Raw genomic sequence first — 16,964 nt, 5'->3', positions numbered from 1 at the left:
ATTTTCGTAGGAATTGACACTTGTTTCGGAGAGAAAATAGAGTTCGTTTTACTTTGATTTTCTCTTTCTCAAAGGTATGTAGGAAAAATATAGTTTGATATGCCTAAAGTACAGGGTATTAGTAATACAAAATAGCCAGGTTTAGCAGAGTAAAATTCTCAACATTTCCAAATAAGAGCTCGCCATTCAGTGCTTCACGGGGTTTTTCGGAAACGACCATCAGAAAAAAAATCATTACTAATTTAATAAGTCCTTTTTCTAATATTTACAACGATATTTATAAAGATAAGAAGACGCTTTTACTGGAACAAGTACTCATTGTTTCTAATAATGAGCGCAAAGTCCTGAATTTCGTCGACTAGTATCATCAATTTTGCATTATTTCGACTTTTCTTGTAAGAGCGCTCTTAAGTAATTTTATGTTTTTATTAAATACATGTAAAATTATATCTGTATGTATTATGTGGAATACTTACATTTGAGTAGCTATCAAAAATAGTTTGCTTACAGTCCTAGACAGCTAAGAAATAAAACCTGACTCTTATCATTTTAATACATGTTCAACCTTAAAAAACTTTAAGGTGTACTTATTATAAAATGACAAGAGACAGAATTGACTTTTTAGATGTCGGAAACTTAAGGGTTTATAGAGTTAGACCAAGTTAAGTCTGCAACTATTTTGATAACGTACGCAGTGCAAGTGTTATTTATGCGTCATAATTTCATAGAAGTTTGGCGTTTAAAATAACGCTTGCAAAATCGTTGCAGACTTACCTTGGTCTAACTGTAGTAGAACAATAATACAAGTTGAGCTTATTACCATCCTCCTATAAATTGATATGTTCAGACTCTTTCCAAATAATCATTTATTTGAAAGGTACTAGTTGACAATTTAATTACGAGTATACAGACCGATTCACCAAAACTATAATAAAAAAAAGTCAAAATGTTAATAGTTAATATCATACAAAGTTGCTAGCATATTTTATACTAGCATCCAAAAAAAATGTGTGGAACTGGTGTTACAGAATTTAAAACAAATAAATATACACATTATTAAGCTAATATTTACAATTACAATATTCAAATCAATTTAAACACACGTTGTTATGTTGAACAGATAGCGAAGTCATTATAATGAGATCTTCGAGTGTACGGGGAACGATCCTGCGTGCCACACTTGTCTTAAAATAAAATAATGTCAATATTTCACAAAAAACTACCAGATATCAATATTATTGACCTGAAATATTTACTTGACAGGCGTGAGTGTATACAACATACAGACGAATATTATCTGTTAATATAACGCAAATATTTACAAACTTAATCCCAACAAATTATCTCTTTAGCACTCTTCTTCGTCTTCTGTAACAAGTTATTCTCATATCAGGTACATCTTCAGTCTGAGACCCTGAATCATCTCTTGATATCGTCACACTTACTTGTGCCGAATGGCTGACATTTGACTCCATTTCGGAGGAAGTATTTATAGCAGATAAATCCTTGGCTGGAGTAGATGAGGCCAGACCACTGAATGGCGTAACATATTGCGCCGAGTTAGAATCTATAGGTTGAACACCCGTTGATATCACAACCGTTGTCACTAACCCCGGTTCTTCTACTACTGGAGCCAGGTTTGGAACATCTTTAACACCACTACTACATTTGGTTTCTTTTGTAGAGTCATTTAATTGTGGCCTTTCCTTATTAGTCTCGCTGGCATTGGTCGACGATATTTTACTAGAGACTATTGGATTCTCAATCATTCTTGCCATTTCGTTACTGATATTTCTTTCCGAGTTACCATTACTGCTGGAATTCTCTTTATTATAGCTCATAGTTGGCGAGTTGTTTGGATTTGGCTCCGAGATATAAATGTTATTGGTACTGATCTCTTCCGTGTGTTCACTAACTGACAATTTCTTTTCACCTTTGGTTTTAGGTCTTTTATTACTTTTTGAGCACTCCTTAACTTTTTCATTCAGTTTTGAAACTTCCTTTTGGTTTGTATAATTACTCGTACTTGACATAAGATTTCCTTCTGACACTGAACAACTTTCAGTAATAGTAACTACTTGTGCCTTTACGTCACCGACCTGTTCCACGTAGTCATCCATATTTTGTTTATGTTTTGTACGAGATTTTTCTTTGGGTTCTTTGATTTTAAATTTATCTTCAGCAACAGTGGACTTTGTCAATCTTTCTTTAAAGTCTTTAGGGTACATTTCTGTCGTTTGTGCTTTGACTGGACTTTCAGGTTCAATGATAGCATCTTGCGCCTCCTCGGCGGCGGGCGGGCAGCAGTCGGCCGGCAGCCCGTGCGCCGTGCGAGTGGCAAGGTTCAGGTCCTCTGGCGTTATTAAACTACTGCTGTCACCAAACAATTCACTAAATTTGTTCATGGAATTTCTTTCTTTCTCCGTATCTTTCAGAGATCTAGTTTTTCTAGTTGTTTCTTCCGAATTTACACTCTTATCTTTGGATGTCTCTCGATGAGATTTGCTTTTGGAGGTTATCTTCTTTTTCTCCTCAATTTTATCTTCTAATTTAAGTTGTGCTTCATCATTACTTTCATCGCTTAGCTCTAAATCGCCTTCGACAATATGCCTAGAGTAAACTCTATGTTCAAATTCGCGAAATACTGTTACATTATTTACAGTTTCTTTTACAGGTTTTTCTTTGGCCTTCATATCAGACACATTTTTATGTTCTATTTCATTGGTTTTTAAACTTGCTTTCTCGTTTCTATCGGATACATTCAACTCTGTGATGCGTTTGATCTCCTTCTCTGTACCTTTTTCGGTTATTTTTTCAAGATTATCTGTTTTCTTCACTTCAGGTACATTTTTGTGTAGCATTTTATCGGTAGTTCTTAACCTTTCCTTTTCTGTCTTACCTGACAACTCCAACTCAGCAATTCTTTTGGGTTCTTTGTCTGAACGTGTTTTAGGTTTATTTGTCTTGATGTTGTCAGTCTCTAAGTCTGACTTGTTTTGATTTTCTCTGTGACCTGTGTGTGTTTTTGGACCTGACTTTTCAGACTTATTAGGTATCCTGTATGCATTAATTCGTTTAGGTTCTTTTTCTGATCTTTTTCCAAGTTTATCTGTCTTGTGTTTGGCAACTTTTAAGTCTGACTCGTTTTGATTTTCTCTGTTTTCTCTAGTTTTTGGACCAGACTTATCAGACTTATTTGGTATCCTGTATGCAGCAATTAGTTTAGGTTCTTTTTCTGATCCTTTGCTAAGTTTATCTGTCTCGTTGTTGTCAGTCTCTAAGTTTGGCTCGTTTTGATCTTCTCTGTCATCTCTAGTTTTTGAACCAGACTTTTCAGACTTATTTGGTATCCTGTATGCAGCGATTACTTTAGGTTCTTTTTTTGGTCCTTTTTCAAGTTTATCTGTCTTGTTGTTGTCAGTCTCTAAGTCTGACTTGTTTTGATTTTCTCTGTCATCTCTAGTTTTTGAACCTGACTTGTCAGACTTATTTGGTATCCTGTATGCACCGATTCGTTTAGGCTCTTTTTCTGATCCTTTTTGAAGTTCATCTGCCTTGTTTTTATCAGTCTTTAAGTTTGACTCATTTTGATTTTCTCTGTCATCTTTAGTTTTTGCTTTTGACTTTTCAGACTTATTAGATATGCTGGATGCGGGGATTCGTTTAGGTTCTTTTTCTCCCATAGTGTTCTTAACAGAATTATCTCCTTCAAGTCGTTCTTCATTCATAGAGTGAATCAGCTTGTGCAGTACGCTTGGTAATTTAATGTTGTCTAAGTGCATTGTTGTATTAACTTTATGACTATCTTTAGAAGTTGATACCATAGACTCAGCTGCTCTATGATTGTTCGCCTTCTCCATCTTTGCTACTTCGAGTCTTGTAGTTTTTGTTCCCTTAATGAATGTATCACTTCTTTTTACAATGTCTCCAAGCATACTATTATCAATGGGCGATTTTTCTTTGTGAGGTTTAATTTCAGTTTTTTGACTTTCATTTATACAAGGAACACTATTACCGATTTGTTTATTAAATTCTTGAAAATCATAAATATCCAAAGCTGTTTCAGTATCAGAACGTATTTCACCGGATTCCATGGATAATGAAGATAAAGGCTTATCTATATCCATTTTATCAACATGTTCTTCGCTGATTTCTAAAGGTTTCAATCTTAAAGCTTTTGGCACCTGGACTTCTTCAAAGTTCCAAAGGGTTGTGTCAACGGGTTGCAAATGTATTTCATTAGCATTGGCAGACTGTGATATATGCTTGTTGCCTTCCGAGCACTTAACATATCTGTCACTGCTTAATCTGGGATCCTCAAAGATAGACGAAGTCCTACTTCTGGTTTCTAAAACAAAAACAGTTTGTATTAGATTTATTATCAAAATTTTGGACCCAGTAGTTTTGGAGCAAAGAGGCTGTGACGGACGGACGGACAGACAGACGCACGAGTGATCCTATAAGGGTTCCGTTTTTTCCTTTTGAGGTACGGAACCCTAAAAAATAGATGGTGAAATGTATAACTGTGTTATCTTACCAGTCTGGGCTGTTGGGGGTTCGTTAGAAGATTCTTCCGCGTGTGAAAAATCTGGCGACCGATATGTGTGACTCCCCACGTTCGGAGGCTGTGATTCATTATGATACTGCTCTTGGCTTGGCCTTTTCTCTTCCTGGGGAACAGGGTATGGTTCAATTCTAGGTCTCTTATTCTGTGGTTCTTCATATTCACCATGAATGTTATGTAAGACCGAGTGTATCTCTGGGTTGTAGCCCGTCCGCCCGTGGTAAGACTTTCGACGCTCGAGAATCCTTTTGCGTAATGCTTGTCTTCCTTGTGGAGGGCTTCCCAGGCGTGATCTCTCCCTAGGAGGGCTATCTAAGCGTTGCCTCTCCCGTGGTGGGCTTTCCAACCGCCTATTCCTGTAACGATCATCCCCAAGTTCTTTCGCGCCCCGACGATGTCTTTCAGGACTAAATCTGTGGTGTTGCAAATCACTCATATTTCTGTTTCTATCATAATGGTGTTTACCCCTATTGATATTTCTGTCGGGTTCACTATGCTGTTTTTCTCTGGTAATTCTCTCAGTATCAGAAAATCTGCCAGCTCTATGTCTGTTAGATCGTTCTCTAAACGGATCAGGATAGTTTAAGGGCCTATCATGTGAACTGTTATATAACATCTTCCCATCTTGAGAAACCTCTCGACCCCTTTTGCGGGTTCCTTCAGGTTCTCTAGATGCTTTTGGTTTCAATGCAGAATACATATCTTCAAATTCTTCATCAGAGCTTAACTTGCCAAGACGGGGACTGAAAAAAAGGTACATTTGTATTGTATGTAGGCAGACTTTATAACTTTTTCAGTGCCAAGCAATTGAAAACCTCAAGTGTTTTGTGAGCAAGTTCGGTACTGAACAATTGACAACATTTCATATTTTTAAGTGCTACTTTTTATTGTCTACATCGAAAAAACGCACTAATTTAAGGTACCCGTATTTTTTTTATTTTGCGTAAGTCCTATATTTTGGTCATAAAATCTATTTATATTGTTACTTGAAACAAAAGGGCGTATGTAACAAACGTCATTTGTGAGAATCGTGACGTCACGGATCTGTTTCATACACTGGAAAAAACGTTGAATTAATTTACGTTTGAGCATAGACAACAGTGCGAGTCACATAACTTCAAACGTCAAGTGTCACTGGTAGTGAAGTGACAATGACAATGTCAACCCAATCGGAAGTCATTTCTTTGCTTGTAGTGGCAGAACTGAAGCAGCTGGGTGACGTCAATTTCCGTTTTAACTATTTTTAGAGATTTTGAATACAAAAAATCGTAAAAAATATATAAAATATATTTTTTTGTAATCTACAGGAGCCCCTCTCGAAATGGTTTTCGATTTAGGGATATTGAAATTTTTGAAATGTTGTCAATTAGGACTTAGTTTCATACTTACCAAGATAATGCTGTGACCCGTTTATCCGCAACGGGAGATGAAGGTCGATTGTCTGGGAACACCTCATGAGGTGGTTTCTGTAGCTCATTTTTTTGTGTATCCATTCTACTAGATTTGTTGCTATCGGCAACAATTTCGTTGTCTATCATCTTATATGAATTGTCTGTAGCAGTTGACGTAGCTGCAGGTGATTGTTGGCGGCTTTTTCTCCTAAAAACAAACTTTATATTTAACAGCAGGGAAATAAAACTAAGTATTATGAAACTGAAATTATTCTGATTGCAACACATTGTTATTAGTTCTTTTATTCTTTATGTACCTTATAAATTCTTCCCTTCCTTTTGGACCTCCTCCTTTGTTCCGGTTTTTCTTTTTGCGCTTCGATCCAGTTTCTTCATGCACATTCCTTATCAGCTCTTGCACTTTATGTGCAGGCCCATGTTGAACTGCTCTTATTACTAACAAGTCTTTCCTGTAAACAAAAGGTAGAGTTATCATTAACAACAGGTAATTCATTGAAATGTTTGCATTAGGTACATATTTTAATATAAGGCATCCAAAAAAAATTGAGGTAAAAAGTATAGGGGTAAGTAGGTACCCGCAATTTATGAATAAGTCATCCGAACAGAACTGACTAGTGCCTACGCCAATTCTTGGGATTAGTTGCAAAGCGGACCCCAGGTTCCCATGAGCCGTGGCAGAATGCTGGGACAATGCGGGGAAGATGAAATCAGAACAGAACTGAATTTTGACAAATATTTATCTCTATCTTAATATTCTCATCTATTTGTATTGTTGTTGTATTATGGCTCCTCTACACGATGGGCCAACACCGGCCACTCCAAGGGACGCAGCCATGCGGTAGAATGAGATTGCAATATCACTTGCTCCCTCTAACCAAAGACATATGTAACTTCGTATAAGACGAATAAAGTCTAAAGAAAAAACGTGCCTCGGAATTGAAGCAAAAGTCATTCTCGAATAGATGGCGCACACACCTTTAGCCTATCCTCGGCTAGATGGCGTGACGACACCGTTTCATATTTAACAATTTTAACACATAGATATCAGTGAATGAACATGGATCAAAATGATATAAAAATAATAAAATCATTTATCCATATATATACATGTTTTGATAACTTTATACGTTTTCATTTTGAGTTTTAGTCGTGTGTCGATAGATGGCAGTAAATTTACAGTGACTACAAAATTTACAATGACAGGACCCCTCTATACTATCTATTCTTTTTGCTCTAACGCATAAATGCGTCCCTTGGAGTGGCCGGCGTTGGCCCATCGTGTAGAAGAAGCCTTACAAACTTTGTACTAACAATACCAGCAAAATTGTAAACATAATTTATACTGAATACTGATTGGAATCCTTGAAAACACATAAAATAGTCTGTAAAAACGTGCCACGCTCGAGACAAACGCATGGCCAAGGTGCCTGAGGCGTAGCACGTCTTCTCACACCAAACTGTTACGCGCGGCAATTTCTTAGCGAGGTGGCTCCTTCTGTCTGGTTTGCTATAATTAATTAAAAATAAAACAATATTTTATTGCATTAAACTTACTCAATATTAAGATTTGTGATCATATCAGTCTTCCTCTGTATCTCAGCTCTTGAAATTTTCAGCAGAGAAGAATAATTTGATTCTAGTCTCTTGAACTCTGCTTCCAGCTTATCAAAATCCTGCAAAATGCTCTAAAATATCAATGCACATCCATTCAATGGCTTCCTAATGCCATTGGTTATCAATGGAATGTTTAATTTCATAGCAATGGTGTTAGTAGAACAGCTAGTATGTTTTTAAAAATAACATCATAGTAATGGCTAAATTTGTGACATTATTTGGCAAGTTATTAAATGTGTAAAAGTACACATAAATCGAAACTTAACCTTATGCTGGGCAGTTTCACTAGATGTGCTAGGATCATAGGGAAAAAACGGGGTCGTCCAGCCAAAATCAAGGATATTACTCAAAAATTTAATCAGATTAAAAATCCGCTCTATTTAATATGCGTATTTACTCAATAAAAACATTGCTCACATCAACTTTACGATGCCGGAGGTGGGTCAAAAATAGGACAAATATGATCACATGATTTCTGGTCGTCCCCATTGTAACAGCTGTCTGCTGTAGGTTAGTGTTGCCCTGTTGTACTATTATAAATGTAAAGTTATTTTTTTGTTAGACACATTTGCAAGTTAACACTTGTTCTTTCCAACAAGCACACCTTTTCCTTTCACAGACATAACTTACTTTTTGCAACTTTTGCATGTTCACAGTGCAACATTCTAGTTTGTGCTTCAGGTCAGAATTTTCTGTTTTCAGCTGAAAAACATCATATTATCAGTACATTTAAAACTCCTACACTCAATGTGAATGCTTCATGTATGTGTAATAGTATAGTTGTAAACAAAAAATCCATAACTCTTGAATGTAATGTAACAGATTAACTTAGCCAACCCAGATCCAAGCCAAGCATGAAGCAGGGAGATATGACCAGAGCTCCAACTTGACTTAATACGGGTCTGGGACTTCTCAATGTCAGAAACCTGCACATGACTTTGTTATAAACAGGTTTAATTCAAAATGAATATGAATATAATATTAATAGGTATATTTTTGAGATAAAGTTCTAGGTAGATCTGATCACCTGATTTATAACAAAATAGTTTAGATTTGTGTAAAAAAGTGATCGTGGTGACGACATCCAGTTCAGGTGTTGCTAATTAAGCAGTTTTCTGGATTGCTTATATTAGTTATACTGTACAAACACCTGGCAATTACAAATTAGATATTATTATGGTAGTAAATAAATGCTGTCATCTAAAAGTGGTTAAGGCCACCCTAAAGTTAGGAATAATCAGTAGGACAGGTGGTTAAATCTGCTATTCCGCTAGAAAAAAATTTGGCGCTAAAATGTAGTATCGGTCTTACCCTGTTCAGTGCTTCAACGTCATCGTAATTCTCTAAATCGTCGTATAAAACATCCATGATTACAGGCTTCGCCTATACTGGTAAAAAGGCACTTAAATTACACAAAGGACAGTGATAAATCACTAAGAAATACCTTAAAATATAAAGAATAGTTATTAAATTAAAGCAAACGTCAATGTCGCTTCACATCGCAAACCATAACCATTCCAAAGAGTATAATAATATATGTATAGTAAAACCATTCGCAAACGGACGGAGTTTATTCATTCTTTATCTTCCATTCCATAACCATAAAGCTTATTTACATTCGCGGCTCGTGGCTCGGCTTTCGGCTCGTCTCGTGTTCGCCTCGAGATCGTAAGCTCGTCGAGCTAATCGATTTTAAACGCGGACGAGCCGCGAGCCGAGCCCCGAGCCGCGAATGAAAATAAGCTTTTACACTCGTGTCTCGTGGCTCGGCTCGCGGCTCGGCTCGTGGCTCGCACGCGAATGTAAACGTGGGATAGATATTTCCATTCCATTTCCATCCACATGCACCGCTCATTTCAGTCTTTTCATTCCTTGGTCAACCAATCAAAGGGCCTACCGCGAACCACGTTCGACCTGTTGCCTCCCTGTCACACTTACGTACGAATTTACAAGTGCAACAGAGAGGTAACAAGACGAACGTGGTTCGCGGTAGGCCCTCGAAAAATAAAATGAGGTCTCTTGGAGGTCTACCACATGTCTATCAGTATTATATTCTTTGATGTCTATACTATAATATCATGAATAATGGATAATGGTGGGCAACAAATAAATTCGATCAATCATAGTGACGCATTGCGTATGTTTTACTTTTGTCCCTCACGGAGGCACGCGTATACCACTTCTATTGGATCCTACCTTCTATGTACAATCTGAACTCACTATTATTCTATAACTTATAATAAATTGAAGTTTCTTTGCTTAAGTATTCGAGACATTTGATAGAAAGCGAATTTGTGTTTTTTCGCCTCCTAAATTTACTTTTTTAATACTGGCAACTCATGATTTTAACGATTTCATTCATTCGTTTGGGTACGCCTCTAGAGAATCAATCACTCATTCATTTGGTGCCCATCTCGTTTTTTTGTCATTTCGCCAGTGTTGCCAGATGGTCACAAAAGTCACATTTTTCGTGACTTTTCGCCTTCTCGTGTGACATGTGCGTGACTTTCGATCATGAGGCAATTTTTGTGACTTTTTAAGCTAGTCGAATTTTGGACAAGTTTAGTTATGCAATTCGTATTATTTAGGAACGCAGTGAACGAACCCAAGTTGACACTTGCACTGACACTTTGACGTTACATCCACCATCATGTTTATTATAATAGTCGTGGCAAAATGAGACTTGTTACCTTGGAATGACGGTGTTATTTAGTTTGATAGTATACCTAGTAGTTATTTTTTTAGTGTAATGATTCATTTCTTTTAGTCTGTACCTATCTATACTACTCATTGCACTGCATCAGTTATATTGAGATAATTGAGCGCTCAAAAACCATTACTGTGTCATTTTTATCCGGGGGTAAATTATTTACGCATATAGGTACTTTTTTAGGGTTCCGTACCCAAAGGGTAAAACGGGACCCTATTACTAAGACTCCGCTGTCCGTCCGTCCGTCCGTCTGTCACCACGCTGTATCTCACGAACCGTGATAGCTAGACAGTTGAAATTTTCACAGATGATGTATTTCTGTTGCCGCTATAACAACAAATACTAAAAAGTACGGAACCCTCGGTGGGCGAGTCCGATACGCACTTGTTCGGTTTTGTATTTTCTTTTGATTAAGTTTAATGAATAATTAATGCCGCAAGTTGAGTACAGACGCCAATAAATGAACCGTTGCTTGCACTAGTTGCACTTGCACGGTCTTGCAGTCGCGCGAGCGGTGAACAGTGGAAACAGTGGAAACTTTTAAAACTATTCTTTCGCACTGACTGACTGTGACTCATGTGACTAGGTCCGGTGATTTCACGCTTCGCGCTTTTATTTATTTACCTGTGAAAATAACAGTGTTTTTTCCGAATTTGTTTACGATTCGATAGATAGGTAAGTAAACTTTGATTAATAATTGTTTTTAGTAAGATTTCGTATCAACGTAAATGTTTGGAATATATCGTCAACCATAGGTTCAATTCAATATTACTTTGTCTGGGTGACTGCAAAAAAAAATCTGCGATCGGTTATTTCATTTTCATCACACCAGCTAATAAAGGCGTATCCAGACTAGTCAATTTTTCGCCAATAAGATTAAATTGCCCGATCGAATCAGGACGTGCGGAGCAAACGCCAATTTGGATCGCCGAATTCAACCGCCGATAATGACCGATAAAATGAGGTGCGGACACAAGAATACCAATTTGTGACGCCAGTATTTTCATTTTGGGGCAGTTTTTCAATCGGTCGATTTGATAACCTCTGTCTGGGCACTCCTGTAAGTTCCTTTTATTATTTCTTGATTTTTTTCCCGGATTTTTTTTCCGTCCGCACTCCATTTTATCGGTAATATCGGTCATAATCGGCGGTTTAATTCGGCGAGCCAAATTGGCGTTTCCGTCCGCACGTCCTGATTCGATCGGGCAATTTAATCAGATTGTCGAAAAATTTACTAGTCTGGATACGCCTTAAAATTCATGAAATCGATCACAAATAGCATTAAGTATGAAAATGTGTGTGCTTACAATAAGAAAAATCATATTAACCTTATATGATAGATTTTTTGTGAAAATATATTATTTTCTGAATTTCTTCTAACAAAATCGATTTAAAAGTTGGTCAAGTAGATCTTGTCAGTAGAAAAAGGCGGCAAATTTTAAAAATGTAGGCGCGAAGGGATATCGTCTCATAGAAAATTAGAATTTTGCACCTTTTTCTACTGACAAGATTTGCTTGACCAGCTATACCTACCCATACAACAATAATATAAAAAATGTGACTTAAGCAGCAAAAACGTGACTTTTAGGGAAACGAAACGTAACTTAGGACTCCAGAGCCCTGGCAACACTGCATTTCGCTTTCATTCGTGCTTTTCGCTGATGCGCATCGCAAGGATCGCGCGTAGCGTTGATAGCGAAGCAGACCTTCATATTTCAAGTGTGTTTTTAAATTTAGATGGATTCTCGCACAGTTAAATACATGTTTCTCATAAATAGATTAATCGTGAAACCAGTGTTGACAACTATGACCGTGTGTATATCTTTAGTTTGCATGGATTCCATGCAATAGTGCAACAAGCGTTCGAGTCGCAGCGGGCCCGTGTAAACAGAAGAAAGGATTTTGGCTGCATGATGCCTACGGACTCGGAATGCGAGTGTGAGACGGTGTCGAAGGAATGGCTGCTCGCGAAGCTGCGGTCGGATGAGAGAGACACGGTGCTAATTGACTGCCGGGGCTCGAACGAGTACGCGGTGTCGCACATCCGGTCGGCGGTAAACTTCTCCATCCCGAGCATCATGCTGCGGAGGCTGGCTGCGGGCAAGATCGAGCTGGCGTCGACGGTGCAGTGCAAGGAGCTGAAGGCGCGCATCGTGGCGTGCCGCGCGCGAGGCACGTTCGTGCTGTACGGCGACGGCGCGCCGCGGGACCCTGACACGGTGCACGGTATCCTGCTGCGCCGCCTCAAGCAGGACGGAGTGCAGGTCGTCTGCTTGCAAGGTAACACTCATGCCATGACAAAAAACCTCGTCTTGATTTATATGCTCCCATCCCATGCATTCAGTATATTATTAGTCTTTGAGTACTAACTGCCTTTGTAGCTAAATTACAATTTAATCCTATATACCAGGGATCACCAATTAGTTTCATCAGGGGTCCGGTTATTAAAATAAGAAAACCATTGTGGTTCATTTCCACTTGAGTTTCTTAAATAAACTTAAAACTAAAATAGGATGGCGGTATATAATATTATACTATAATTTATATAAAAATAATATAATATATATTATAATTCATATTATTATATGAATAAATATTATGATAGGTATAAATTGAATTTGGAATGTTTGAATTGAATAATGTTGTTTTCCTACTTATTCTGTTATTATAATAACATACATTTACCTTTTCGAGAGTTCCTCTTGTGTCATTATTAAAATATACCATAAATGTCTTTACTTTATAAAGGCACTCATTGATCACTATTACTCATCAAGTGTATAGATGTAATAGATACAAAACCATGAATAAGTCTACATTCATAGGTCAATGTTCAAATATATTGCAAAGTAACATGGTTTAAAAACAAACTGCCTTAAAACATTGAGCACTCAACCTAAATCTAAACTTTCTAAACCATAAAAAAACCAGCACAGGAAAAGATGTGAACTGTTTTACTTATTCAGGAACACCCATTTATTCTAATAAGTACCCTTAAAGTGGTCAGGCATGGAATTTCATACCTATTGCTGAGCATTATTTATAGAGTCATTTATTTATTAATTTATTGCAATATGTACTTGTGTAGGGAATGTCTGTAATACTAATAATGCAGGTACCAAGTCTTACTTACTTACTTAGTAGTCTTGTTAAGACTACTTAACGTTGTTAAGTACTAACTTAGTACTTAAATAGCAATATAGTCCACCCTTGTGTTGATACACACGGGTGGACTATATTGTCCTCACTTACATTTCGTTTCTTTCGAGGCGATTATTTCCTAAAATATTCACTTTATCAAAAAATGTTTTTCTGAAGAACCCTATTTATTTTAAAATTCATATCAAATGACATCTTACAACATAGATATCAAACGAAAACAAAAAGAAAAAAATGTATGTGACCTTTTCTTTCGTTCAACCCTATAATGTGACATGTCGTTGGATAGGTCTTTTGAAATAAATACGGTTTTTACAAAACATTTTTTGATAAAGTGAATATTTTAGGAAATAATCGCCTCGAAAGAAACAAAATGTACGTGAGGATTTTTTTTCGTGGCAACCCTATGGTGTGGGATGTTGTTGGAAAGGTCTTTCAAAATGAATAAGGGTTATAGGAGAACATTTTTTGATAAAGTGAATATTTTCGGAAATAATCGCTTTGGAATAATAAAGAAACAAAATGTGTGTGACAATTTTTTTATCGTTTCAACCTTATAGTGTGGGGTGTCGTTGGATAGGCCTTTCAAAATAAATAGGGGTCTTTAAACAACATTTCTTGATAAAGTGAATCATTTCGGAAATAATCGTTTAGAAAGAAAAAAAAGGTTTTTCCCTCTAACTTTTGAACCATCTGTCCAAAAAATATGAAAAAATCATGAAAATAGTGCTTAAAAAACTCAATCAAATAAAATTAAAACAAACTTGATCAGTTAAGCCGTTTATGAGTTATCGCTATAAGTCTTCCCTTCTTATTTTAATTAAAAGCCTGGCAACCCTTATTTGCGACCGGATTTTCGCAGGCAACCCTATACCATTGTATTTGCAATAAAATTACCATCATTTTGATGTATAATTCAAGCGTCAGACAGATGAGTGCAATTATCGATATAAAATCACGTCTTTAAACACGGCAACCACATGATAGTGACCGGAAAAAGATAGGCAACCTAGATGATTTATGTTGTACAAGTTGTATACTTTCCATTGAAACTTATTTCGTTCGTCAGACAAATCGGTGAAATTTGCCGAGAAAATTTTTTTCTCAAAAATTTATTAAAAATAGCCTTGACCATATTTCTTTAGGCAACCCTATTTATTTATGTTCTGGAACATATTTTCTTTCATATTTTCATAGTTTCATCCGTCAGACAGATTGGTGAAGGTCCCATATATGTGGGATCTCCTACTATATGTTCTAAACCGCGTTTATAAGAAACGTCTCTAAATGTAATAGCATGCCGCCGGGCCCGGAGGTCGCGGGCGTCCGCCACCAGACGTGGGAGAGGAAGTCCACTACTTATTGTGCTCTTCAATGCGAGACGATAGATTATGATCATCGTCTCACGCACACTAGCGCGCTCCTTCCTTCTCACGTGTATGCGTACCTTGTGTACACTAACAGAGTAAAGATAATTTGCATTCCTTCAATCTTATTATATTCAGTTGTCATTCATCTTTCTTTTTTAGGGTTCCGTACCCAAAGGGTAAACACGGGACCCTATTACTAAGACTCCAGGTCACCAGGCTGTATCTCATGAACCGTGTTAGCTAGGCAGTAGAAATTTTCAGAGATGACGTATTTCTGTTGCCGCTATAACAACAAATAGGTACTAAAAACAGAATATAATAAATATTTAAGTGGGGCTCCCATATAACTAACGTGATTTTTTTGCCGTTTTTTGCGTAATGGTACGGAACCTTTGGATTTGGTACGGAAAATTTTGGATCTGATATACATACCTAATTAATTACCTATTTAGCTACTTAATAAGAAAGGGGCACTGGGGCAGATATGTAATGTAACTACAAAGGTAGTAGGTACGATATTTCGGGCTCGGGAAGAAAAATAGGTAGGTACTATCTATTTCAATAATCTTTTGTTAGAGAAGTAGGTAATCGGACTTGTACAATGAACTATTGAACAATACTTTACATATCCTGAGCTTTACATGTATTTGCTTCAATGCGCACGTGATCCGATGCTAAGAAAGAATAAGCAGCTTTAATAAATCCCCCCCCACAATATGTAATCCGATAAAAAACCGAGAATGATCAAAGATCCTATAGAGAAAAACCGTTTAACTAACACAAACGGGATGATCAAAGAAGGGGGCCGGAAACGCACCGCCTCGACCCACGTCCGACGGAAGAGCGCTACCATTTTATTGATAGGTTCCTGTTTCGCTCACGTCCTGTCAATTTCATTAAATCCAACGGCCCCATAGATATGCACGCGTGCAATTTTATTTAAAAACACCAACAACTCTCCGCCGCGACAGCGGGGCACCGCATCGAGTTCATCTCATTCATTAATCAACTGAACTGGCCAATTCCACTTATGGCGGGCGATGGTCGATCGTAAAATAAATAATAGCACGTGCGCTTGCGGCCGAACAACAGGATGTAGTTGAATGTAAACTCTTTGCGACTCCAGTGGTCTGGCAGAGGAAATCGTTAGCATCTGGTCGCTAATATAACTGAGGAAAGCGAAATGGGATAAGGAAGCCATATCTTGCGTCTGGCTCTCGAACTTCGAATTGGATTGCTGCTGCGGGCAATTGAGGATGCTATTAAACCGATGGTCATTTTCGTACCCGTTGTCGGAGATGGGGATAACACTATCTAATGGCTTTTAATGAAGACAATTGAATTCACTGTTTATTAACTTCTCACAAAAACCATAAATATCTTATTCTGCATTTTGTGCGAAGAAATTTGCTTAAATATGCTTGAAGTAAGCCGGCTCTCGCTATCTGAATGGAGCTTAACCGCGCCTGCCTATAGGTAAGTATCTATGCGAAGGCGTAGCATTGGCATTGATAGTTTTTGCTTGCTGATGTAATGTCCAAACGCCGGTACAGCAAGTAGGTACTTAGCCCGGATAGTTAGGATGCTACGCATTGTATTCTGTATATCTCGTTCCGCTACGGTGGTTCCAATTCAGTATGCCTCATGGGCATATGGTTTTCATCGCGTTTTGTGCGCGCAACATGTCTGATACTGATAAGTGAGGCATATCTTTTGTTTTGACAACACTGCAACTGATATCATTTAAATCAACCATGTGCTATTATGTACGTGTACGTCAGATAAACTCTCAAACATTGTTCTTAGGTAGGTACTCCTTATCCAAATGAAACAGATATCACCCCACCGCATAAAATACATTGTTTGTATTTTAATATTATCTACTCATTCCGTATTCTGATTCCTTTGCCTCCCGACATTTATTCCGACTGTTTATACAACATATTGAGCAAATGCCCTTACTTTATTTTATATACCAAACCTCCCATTTGATGGATTCCATTCTTACACAGAATCCACTGACGTCAATTCGTTCTGCGAATGTATTAGCGTTCCCGGAACCTGGCCATCCGTAGACTATTACCTCATTTATTTATAACGGCCGTTTGATCGCTTTTGCCTAGAGCGCTATTTTA

At 37.4% G+C, this 16,964-nt stretch overlaps 2 protein-coding genes across 4 annotated transcripts in view; one reads left to right on the top strand and one right to left on the bottom strand.

Moving 5' to 3' along the window:
* Positions 1 to 420: 420 nt before the first annotated feature.
* LOC134793465 (uncharacterized) lies at positions 421 to 9,068 on the bottom strand. Of its 2 annotated transcripts, none has more exons than XM_063765040.1 (7): positions 8,902 to 9,068; positions 8,221 to 8,292; positions 7,531 to 7,661; positions 6,273 to 6,425; positions 5,954 to 6,163; positions 4,538 to 5,307; positions 421 to 4,348 (listed from the first exon to the last, which is right to left on the bottom strand). In XM_063765040.1, exons 1-7 carry the CDS (start codon positions 8,956 to 8,958, stop codon positions 1,341 to 1,343), a joined length of 4,401 nt encoding a protein of 1,466 aa, XP_063621110.1. In that variant the 5' UTR covers positions 8,959 to 9,068; the 3' UTR covers positions 421 to 1,340. The 2 variants fall into 2 exon arrangements, with proteins under 2 accessions (XP_063621110.1, XP_063621111.1); XM_063765041.1 differs by having other exon boundaries at positions 7,531 to 7,649.
* Positions 9,069 to 11,938: 2,870 nt separating this feature from the next.
* LOC134793471 (dual specificity protein phosphatase Mpk3-like) overlaps positions 11,939 to 16,964 on the top strand; it is a 34,216-nt gene continuing 29,190 nt past the window's right edge. For both annotated transcript variants that reach the window (XM_063765054.1, XM_063765055.1), the window contains exon 1: positions 11,939 to 12,580. In XM_063765054.1, the coding sequence (XP_063621124.1) occupies positions 12,211 to 12,580 (370 nt within the window). In that variant the 5' untranslated portion in view covers positions 11,939 to 12,210. The remainder of the gene's footprint in view (positions 12,581 to 16,964) is intronic.

Source organism: Cydia splendana, chromosome 9 (genome assembly GCF_910591565.1).
Source record: "Cydia splendana chromosome 9, ilCydSple1.2, whole genome shotgun sequence".
Classification (NCBI taxonomy): Eukaryota; Metazoa; Arthropoda; class Insecta; order Lepidoptera; family Tortricidae; genus Cydia; species Cydia splendana.
This window is presented reverse-complemented; position numbering and strand designations above follow the sequence as displayed.